Genomic DNA, 10377 nt, shown 5'->3' with positions numbered 1-10377 from the left:
TGTGTGTGTGTGTGTGTGTGTGTGTGTGTGTGTGTGTGTGTGTGTGTTTTTGTTTCTCGTGTGTTTTTGTATTTATTTAGATCGCTTGGCACATACTGTAAGTGTGATAATTTATTTTCACATGAAGAATGACAGCTGCTCAATCTCACTTTACTGGCGTCTGTTCTTCTTTACTTATCCCCGGACCAGGGCTCCTATGGTGTCGTCAAGCTGGCTTACAACGAGGATGACAACACATACTATGTGAGTTCTTGTTGCGCACGCACAATACAGATGTGATTTAGCTCATACCTCGTAATAGTCAAACCCTTCTGTGACATTTACTGATGTGATTTCATGTGAATCTAAAATGACACCAGTTAATTGTGCCTCGCTGAGATACTGTGACAACACATCCGCTTGATTTCTGCTGTTCAAGATTATTGCTGAAATTCCCGTCAGGCTGCATGATGTCGACAGGCAATGACATGGAGATTATTTTATTATTCCTCCCAAGTGACAAAGCACCACATGTCACATTCACTGATTATATCATTGCCATAATAACAGATGGCAATAAGGCTATTCAAAAAAAAGTATATTTCCCCAGAAGGGGGGAAATATCTACCGAACAATGTAGCTGTCACACGTTGCACTCTTTGTTCAACACGGCCTTGATTGGTTTAGCTTCGGTAATTATTCAACACCCACGCGCAGAGGTAGCCAAACTAATGCTTATGTTCTATGATCTAGATGCCAAAAATAATTTATTTGATTAGATGTTTGAAAGCATCTTTTATTTTGTGTCTATTGCTGTTTTTCCACTTCTCCAGTTTAATCGTTTTTAAAGGGGAAAAACATGAGAAATGCTGTTTTCTTTAGCGATGAAATGTGTTTTCTGTAGTGTTTTTTTTAATTTGATAGCTAACGATGAAGGAATGAACATTACACGCATGTTTGCATTGCAATCATTTTTCACCAGGGCTCTTTTGTAAATCCAGCTTTGATAACCTTTTGTGCCGATGACGCTGGTCAGCGTTAGCACTCGCAAATACACAAAGGATGCTCAAGGTGAGGAGAGAAATGTACAGGCGCTGGGATATTCGTTTGTGGGTGTGTGTGAGTGGGTTCACTGTCAGATATGCCTCACCTCACTCTGGTGCTGTGTCTCACTCTTCTCTTTTGTCTACCTCTTTGTTCATATTTTCTCTGGATCTCTTGCCCACTTGGCGCTCTCTCTGTCACCCCCCTCTGTCCAAATCCATCTCCTGTTTTCTCCGGTAGGCAATGAAGGTTTTGTCCAAGAAGAGGCTGATGAGGCAGGCAGGTTTCCCACGTAAGTCTGGAGCCAGGGGCCGATGGTTTTAAACAGCAGAGAGCACCGTCTCTTGCAGTGCTCCAGTGGTACATGAACACTGTATACGAATTCTATCATCTGTCACCCACGTTGTCCCTCTCTCCTCCGTCAGGGAGACCCCCCCCCCGTGGAGCCAAGGCTGCCCCTGAGGGCCCCCCTCAGCCCAAAGGGCCCCTGGAGCGGGTCTATCAAGAGATTGCCATCCTGAAAAAGCTGGACCATTCTAATGTGGTGAAACTGGTAGAGGTAGGTTTTTTGACGATCTTGATTTATTTTTTAACTTACGTGGCTTTAATTTCAGGGAGAACGAGTGCAGGTATTAGATCAAAGTAAAAAAACAAAAAAAGGCCCATGATATTTGAGTGACAAAAACAATAAGGCCTACTCAAGATAAAACTGTGCGTGTGTATTTATTTGTGCTGCATACAAAACAGTGTGTGTGTGTGTGTGTGTGTGGGGGGGGGGGGCTTGGTGGGTGTTTACACTCATTTCCATTTCTCTGTCATTTGGTGCCAGGTTTTGGATGACCCCAGTGAGGACCATCTGTACATGGGTATGTTGTGGCCAGACAGTCAGCCTTCAGAGCAACACACACACACACACACACACACACACACACACATCACAGTCATGCAATTATTAAGCATACACGAAAGGTATTTGAAACCCATCTTAAAATATGTTTTAGTGTTTTAGTTTGTTTGTGTCCTTGTAACTGAAAAGCTTTCACTCTGTGTTTCTGTCTCAGTGTTTGAGCTGGTCAAGCAAGGGTAAGCTGAGCCTCTTCTATGTTAATGATTGTGTCACTGGAATGAGCTCAATCTCATTAGTTATGATTGCTAATTGTGTGCGTTTTTATGTATTCAGGGCTGTGATGGAGGTGCCGACAGAGAAACCTTTCAGTGAGGACCAGTCACGCTTCTACTTCAAAGATCTGCTCCGGGGAATCGAGTATTGTGAGTCGTCCAAACCTCCTTTTCCACTCAGTCTGTGTCGGCATGGTGGAGCATGAACCCCAAACCATTTTGCGGCCATCACATTTTACTCACTGTGGCCTTGTTCACTACAATATATATATTATATTATTATTATCCCATAATTAGCTGTACTTGCCCGTAATCCTTTTCTTCCATGTCCCCTATAGAGATAAAGGTCTATTATATACAGACCTGTGAGTGTCTAAATTAGATTTATGTAATAGTGGTATGAAGATGAAGCTTGTTTGTATCTAGATCTGCCCTCATCCTACAATTCTTCCATGCCATTTATAGTCCTTTCGTCTGTGCTGTTCTTGACTCTAGCCACCCACAAGGCTCATTTCACATCAGCTCAGTGGCTCTCAATGTACTTCAGCACAGGAGAAGAGGTTTTGCACAAAGTGTCGTCTAGGAGACTAGCACTATGAGAAAGAGAGGTAGGGTTCGGCACCAGCGATGCTCAAACTGTCAGGAGCTTCATTTTTATTTAATTATGTGTAATCTTAAGTGGACAAGGCTAGGTTAATAAATACAGTTTGATGTTATAGCTGAAACGTTATCCAACTTCCAGAGTGCCAGAGATTCCTGCACATGGGTCCACGCCATTTTTATTTTTCCCAACAAGCCAACAACTGATTTGTTTACAAATGAAAATAAAAATACTGAGAAGGTAAGAATGTAATCTGAACACCCCCCTCTCTTTGCAGACACGTTGCACTGTGAGATAATATTCAGCATCTCTTGCCAAAAGCAGAATTCCCCAAATGGTAAACTGTCTCTGTAATATTTTGTTATGATTTTTCTCTATTTCAACAGTACATTACCAGAGGATCATCCACAGAGACGTCAAACCGTCTAACCTGTTAGTGGGAGAAGACGGACACATCAAGATAGCAGACTTCGGAGTCAGTAACCAGTTCGAGGGGGCTGACGCTCTCCTGACCAGCACAGTGGGAACGCCTGCTTTCCTCGCCCCTGAAGCACTCTCTGAGACCAGAAAGAACTTCTCTGGAAAGGTGAAGGAACAGTCGGCTAAGTAGTGCCCTCTGGGGATGATTCGCAGGAATGCATGAACCCTTGTTTTTGGGTTCCTAAATCTATATGAATAATACATTTATCTTAGTGTTCATGTAGAATTTACTCTTCAAGTTGTCTTATTTGTCTAGGGACAGAATACATTTTGCTTGCACAGTGGTGGATTTCAACTATCATACACTGAAATAACGATTTCCTAACAAAGAAAATCATGTTTTTGTTTTCTCCATGAAGGCATTGGATGTTTGGGCCATGGGGGTGACACTTTACTGCTTTGTCTTTGGAGTGGTGAGTGTGTGCTTTAGCAAAAAAAGGAAACAGTAGATACTGTCATTTTTGTTTGTTGTTTTGGAGATTCTCCTGAATGAAAAATTCTGCTTGTCTTTCTTTCATTCACAGTGTCCATTTATGGACGAGCGCATCGTTAGTCTTCATCAGAAAATCAAGACACAACCTGTGGAGTTACCTGAGCGGTCAGCTCTGCTTCTCTAATCTTTGCCAAAAATCACTGCCCTTTGCAAAATGTGATTTGAAATGTAACTTAATCTGTAGCTGTGGTTCATTCTGTCTCAACAGTGCTGACATCTCTGATGATCTCAAAGATGTGTTGCTGAAAATGCTGGACAAGAATCCAGAGAGCAGAATATCAATCCCAAAGATTAAGGTGAGGACTCTTTTAGTTAAGCTGCTGGCTTCCATTACTTTGTATTTAAATGCATTCGAAATTGCATAGAGTGCAGTAAACCGCCTGACACAGAACCTCAACAAGGGAAGAATTGTCTGCGTGAACGGGCTTGAGGGCGCAGTGTGTAGGATCTGGCGACATCTAGCGGTGAAGTCGCAGATTGCAACCAACTGAAACGTCTCGCCAAAGCGTGTCGGATGCAAATGAAGAACACCAGTGTTCTCCTCATATTTGCGTTCAGGTGCACCCGTGGGTGACGAGGCACGGCGCTGAGCCTCTTCCTCCCGAGGATGACAACTGTTGTATGCTGATTGAGGTGACCGAAGAGGAGGTGGAGAATTCTGTTAAACACATCCCCAGCCTGGCTACAGTGGTGAGTTAGTGAACACTCACATTAACACAGTCATGTCCAGGTCGGATTTGTTCAAGTCAAATATCATCACTGGGTACAGTTTGTTTTACATTTAGCTTCCCTGAAAGAAGCATGGCAACTGTCAGATTTCACCTATTGAGACATAACTGAGAATGCTTTTCAGATGAATTGCTAATTAATTGCTAATTATCTGTACATTTGTATGGTGTAAAAGACACTTTTCAAGTTCTTGTATTACATTTATTTTCTATATGTCAGTCACACTGTATCACCCACTACCACCTACTTGATTAGCCTCTCTACACTCTGTGCTAGAGCTGCTGTATGACTCATTTAGTCGCTTCGATTTATTTATTTACTCATATATATATATATATATATATACAAATTCACCACATCTGTTGTCCTGCTGTCGTTCATTGTCACGGCATTACACCCAAATGCGTGTCCTACGACGATAAACTATAGCTTCTTATAAAACAATGATGCTCTTTATGAAGTTTATGAAATATGAAAGTGTTGATGTTACAATAACCCCACCATTGTTTTACAACAGAACGTTGTTTCGAATGAAATTTCTGAGCATAGCTGTTGGATTTGTGTACTATTGTTCTCTATTGTTCTTCAGATCATGGTGAGGACTATGCTGAGGAAGCGCTCCTTTGGGAACCCCTTCGATTGGGGCCGTAAAGAGGACCGCAGCACGCTCAGGTAAGGAATGTTTATAGACACACCACAGACTCTAAACTCTATCTCTAGCAGAGGCTTTGCAGTAATATCAGGAGTCACAGTACATGTAGCAGTGTGCTGTCACTACCATAGTCTCTCTTGGAGCTGCTGGGTGCTCTTATACTCTCATACAGTATATCCAGCTCATGTTTGTCAAGCAGTTTGTCAAGTATCCTGTTATTATGTTATTATTTCTCTTCTCCCTGTCCTGCCCTGCAGGAAAGGCAGAGCAGGCAATGTGAAGTACTGCTACATTCATTGTAACCAAAGAAGGTAAATAACTTTAGGACATCTCCTGCTTGCTGTAGAGCTGTTAAGTGCAAGTCTAGAGAGTAAACTGTAAGACCCCTGGCATGGTATAAGCAGCTGTTTGCCCTCATTATTGCTTTAATGCTCCAACACTCTTGAGTTTGTAAACTAGCCTGTGCTAGTTCAGCAGTTGTTTGGACAAAACATCTCCGGAAATGTGTGAGGGCGCTTTTGGTGAAGCATGGGGTGTGTAGTGCAGCAACTCCCATCTGACTACATAACCAAATATATCCATTGATGTTATTTAAATAATTAAGCTAGAAATGCACAGATTCCAATTTTCTCTCTTTCTAAGAACTGTAATTGACGGCCTACACACACACTTTTTAAAATCTTTTCTTAAATGGATAATTGAAATTCAATTGTATGTTCATAATAAACATTTACTGGTAGTTAACTTCCATCATCTCCAAGTTAAAGGACCTTCTATCACACAAACAAATCTCAAAAGTGCTCCAGGTTACTGGACAAATAAAATCCAACTGAACATGAATTGCAGTATGTCCCTCCTTTCCCAAACTGCGAGCTTTATGTCTTCTTCAGCCAGTTGAAGCAAAATTTGACAACTTTGTTTGAGCAAGGCCATGACAAGTGACCGGAGCTTATTAAATTCTGAGCACCTGATCTGTGGAATAATTGACAATAATATGGGGATGGACAAAATATCATTAACACCTGCGCAACCTATCGCAACTCAGTTTTGTTTGACACTGTGTCAGAGAGGCGTCGAGCAGCAACACTTGAGGCTGCAAGTTTGTGGTTTAGTGTTGATTGGTGTTAATGTCTAATGCGGCTAAATATAACAGTGCCACACTTATAACAAAAAATGTCATATCCAAAAATGAGATTAAAGCCTGTCTGACACAGTCAAAACAAAAGTAGCGCTTTAAGTAGCAGCCGCTCGTTCATCATGAGCCCAAAGCTTCCTTTTATCTTGATAATCTCCTTGCATGAAGCATCCTTAGGACCTGTAAATTATTAGTTCTTTGTGTCTCTCCGTGACATAAATAACTAACTTCTTTAATAGAATGTTCCTTTCCTCTGCCCTTGTTCTCCCTTTTCTTGATTTTGTTGAGTTTCCCCTTGTGTACGATGTGTAAACTTGCCCAACAGCAATTCCTTCGTGCTGGCTGCCTCGCATTCTGTAACAATGTAACGGTTGGTTTTCAGTTCCTAAACATAGCTTGATAATACCTAATTCCTCCCTCTGCTCTGTGATACAGGAGTGACGGCAGGCGCGCAGCGGTGTTGTAACTGATTCTGCGTCTCTGGTGTGTTACTTAGGAAACAGGAGAGCGGCGATGGCATGAGGAGTGTGGACCTGCCCTACGTGGGAGAAGATGAGGCTCTTTCCTGATGCAGAGGGTTGATTATGCACGCTGGTATCTGCCTGCCTGTACCCACACAGCACAACACCCCTTTACTCACAGTTTTTGATACTGGCAGCCTACACCTGTGTACATTCCCTGGGAAGTGGACAAGAGTGGTGGACGCAGAGAAAAAAAGAAAAAAGAAAGAGAAAATATGATCTGAAAGCAACAGTTTGATTTATTTTTCTCTTTCAAGGCTCAGTCTGGGTGTTGTGGGACTTGTGACTGTCCCATGGGAACTTTCCATTGAGAGAATCCTCCTGAACATTGAACCCGTCTTCAGCTCTTATTGCCCTAACCCACTCTCCTCCTCTTATCCTGCATGCATTTATTGTCATCGCATGCTTCGTCTCAGGCTTCAATTGTACAGTTTTGTGTTTTAATGTAGTTTTAGCCTCTTGTGTTTCTCCTTGTCTTTACTTGACAATTCTTTCAGGTATACAGGGCACGGGAACAGGCGACGGTGATGGTTAACGGGGGGAGGGGGGTGGTTGTCTTTCGCCATCACCTCGGCGTTCTCTTTAGTCGAGCAGGTTTTCGTGACAATGATTGTCTGGTTCACTCTGCTTCAAGAGTAGCAGTGCCCAGTTTTGTAACATATTTTAGAGTGAAGAATCTGTACAGTTTTCCCAAAATGACAAAAAGGGGGGGAGTGAAAAAATGTTTACTTCATTGAATGCATGTGTTTACGTTCCCAATGCAAAGACGCTATTTCTAAACATTTGCACCCTCATAGACACGCAATTTATTTTCCCCGTATCACTGGCTCTTTAAGAAGGCTGCCATTTACTGCAATCGATAGAAAGCATTAAAAACTGGTGATCTCGTGCTTTGTGAACAGTCAAATCCATCGTTACTGTATACAAGATAGCTTAGAGAAAGGGGATGTTCTTCTTCAGCAAAGCTAGTACTTTTAGTAAATCTTTTTTAGGGAATATTGATATGATTTGTAGGTGTTTGCATTTAATTTTTTAAATTCATAGAGCTACAACTAATATAGTATTGAAGGTACTGGTCTACCAAATGCATATGAGAAAAGCAGATGTGTCGGTGCAAAGTTATTCTGTTTGCGATGGCTCGTTTCTCTCCAGTTATTCGGACGAGCGAGGTCGTGTGTCGTGATGCCGAGGAACCGAGTTTCCACTGTGTCGTTTCTTTCTTTCACCTCTCAAAGTGGATGTTTGTACGTAGACTGAAAAATATCCGAAGATAATGATTATTCAACCTCAAGTTACAATTTGTGAATGTTCTGTTTTGTATTGTAAGAATTTCTGGTGTTATTTTGAAAAGCGAACATTTTCAGGGCACCAAAAGAAAAACGTGAATTATGACTCATTTTGTAAAGTATAGTACGGTAACGTAAAGAAAACAAACCTTTAAACTACTTGTTCTTCATTGAGCTATTAGAGCTGGCTACCGAAGTGAGTTTTGAGATGGAAGCATAGTGCAGCTGCAGACTTTTTTTGTACAAAACTATGCATGACATATCTGTGGAGGAGTTGAATTTAGAATGTGTTGTCATCTTTGATGCGAGAAGGCCACTCTGCAAATATTTCAAATTCATGATAAAGTACTTTTCTATGTATTGATGTGTTGATTGTTCACTTTCTTTCCTTTTGTTGATGTTATGTTTTGAGTACAAGTATAGATACAATTTGACGTGTCTCCAACATAGACTATCGACACAATATTGATTATAACATTTAATGCTTCCACACTGATTACTTCAGCACTAATGTGTTTAATGTACGAGAAAGGGACTTTTTTAACTTACTACTTGCATGTCACTCTGAAGTGTCTGTTTTCTAAGACCAGTACTATGCATACGACGTGTCTCTCTCTGTATGGTGCAGTGGTACACCCTGGCACATCGTCACTTACAGTGGCTGGAAGAGGAGGGCATATGTGGTTGACTGATTCTAATTTTGTTTTTTTGCTTACCCAAAGTGTTTTCCAAAAAGATGTAATTGTTGTACTGCTTAATGTGGAGTTCTGCAAATAGAGACAGGCACTCTGCCTTTAAATTTCCATAAAATGATTGTACTGTACTTCTAAATTATATAACTCGATGATGATAGCCAATGATTTTTTTTTTAATGCCCATGATTTAGCCAGAGAATTAATTGCAAAAATGTGTCAATTTGTGTTATACTGTGAAATGTTACCTCATTTGCTTTCCACACATTTCATGAGGGATTTTACATTCTGTCGTACTGTAAGTCTCTTCTGTCGACTAAGATGAAGTTTTAACCTCGAGGAAAACAACTTAGGTACTTCCTCTTTGGTGTGAATATTTTGACCTCAACGACCAACAAGAATGAACTGAAGGAAAGTTTGGGTCTGACTGCAGGGTGACAGTGCAAGCCACAGAAAAAGCTGTAAGATAAATATTTTATACATACAATATTTAAACTTGTAGTTATTGTCATAAGGGCCTGGCTAAGTTGTTAACCTTTATTGCTCACATGGTTTTGCATTCAGCAGTGTCAATTTATTTAATTAAGAGCTTTGGGGTCTCTTTCCCCTAAATGCATGCCAACATACTAAACACATACCACTATTGTCACAGCATGAGAGGTCCTTGGCAACAAAACGGGGCCTTTGAATTCATTATTATACATACTGTATCTTCATCTTTGAATAAAATATTATTGCCTTTCTGTGATGTTTTTGGTCTGATTGTTGTTGAGCTTTGTGATAGCAGTTCCAGAAAATCACCACAAGAGCGTGCTGTGCACCACGACATTTCAGAAGCTGTAAGATTCTCTTGAGAGCCTGAATAACACATTTAGTTCCTGTCTTGTATGTGATGACAGCACATCTGTCATATTCTTCCAACTGCTTTAAATGTAATGCATTTAATCATCTTCTACCTCCAAACTATGGATTAATTAGGGCCTTTTTAGATTTAGATTCCCCAGTTAGTTTATATATATATGTTTATGACTATATATATATGTATATTTTTTTGAGTTTACTCATTTTTAAATGTATGTTTACACAAAAAGAAACCTGCATTTAAGTGCAGAAGGTAATACCTTTATGACTGAAGTTGTAGTTCCTCCAAATGCCACTAGATGCTGACTTTACGCAAACTGATTCAAAAAGGTCAAAATTGTGTTCAAGGAAACATAAGAGTTTGAGCATGTCGTCAGGTGAGTCAGGCTTCAGTACAAATATGGATTTCTTTCTCTTCAAATGATGTTCCTCAGAAATGCATTTATATTTTCTTTCATGCAATAGTGCACCATATTTACTTTGCATCTCAGTGTTACCAATGTCCATTTAGAAAATGTTTCAATATGAAAAGTAAATGATTTTGAAACATTCACAATATGTTAAATAGTAGAAACAGTTGACAAATCCATGATTCATAGACCAATAATGGAAAGACTTACCAGCTGTTATCAGCGAAGTGATGCCTAAATCTCCAGTTTTCCATGATATTTGTCTTAATCTATTGATGCTCAGTGCTGATATTTGCATTAAAGTTCACAGTCATGATGTTGATTTGTCACTAGTGGCCTCTGTGCTGCCGGATTTTCACACTGCACTGGTCCGTT

At 40.5% G+C, this 10377-nt stretch overlaps 1 protein-coding gene across 5 annotated transcripts in view; it reads left to right on the top strand.

Annotated features, from left to right (window-relative positions):
• Positions 1-9474, top strand: part of camkk2 (calcium/calmodulin-dependent protein kinase kinase 2) — a 17718-nt gene extending 8244 nt beyond the window's left edge. For 4 of the 5 annotated variants that reach the window (XM_031855457.1, XM_031855458.1, XM_031855460.1 and 1 more), the window contains 14 exons: positions 190-243; positions 1264-1315; positions 1449-1582; positions 1853-1889; positions 2085-2106; positions 2204-2292; positions 3130-3329; positions 3583-3636; positions 3748-3821; positions 3925-4012; positions 4275-4406; positions 5035-5117; positions 5355-5408; positions 6729-9474. In XM_031855457.1, the coding sequence (XP_031711317.1) occupies positions 190-243; positions 1264-1315; positions 1449-1582; positions 1853-1889; positions 2085-2106; positions 2204-2292; positions 3130-3329; positions 3583-3636; positions 3748-3821; positions 3925-4012; positions 4275-4406; positions 5035-5117; positions 5355-5408; positions 6729-6801 (1146 nt within the window). In that variant the 3' untranslated portion in view covers positions 6802-9474. The remainder of the gene's footprint in view (positions 1-189; positions 244-1263; positions 1316-1448; positions 1583-1852; positions 1890-2084; positions 2107-2203; positions 2293-3129; positions 3330-3582; positions 3637-3747; positions 3822-3924; positions 4013-4274; positions 4407-5034; positions 5118-5354; positions 5409-6728) is intronic. The other variant, XM_031855462.1, reaches the window with a different exon arrangement.
• Positions 9475-10377: the final 903 nt, after the last annotated feature.

The sequence above is a fragment of the Anarrhichthys ocellatus genome, unplaced genomic scaffold (assembly GCF_004355925.1).
Source record: "Anarrhichthys ocellatus isolate YVR2014 unplaced genomic scaffold, GSC_Weel_1.0 scaffold16, whole genome shotgun sequence".
Taxonomy (NCBI): Eukaryota; Metazoa; Chordata; class Actinopteri; order Perciformes; family Anarhichadidae; genus Anarrhichthys; species Anarrhichthys ocellatus.
The sequence above is the reverse complement of the archived record's forward strand: the minus strand, read 5'-3'. Positions and strand labels throughout refer to the sequence as shown.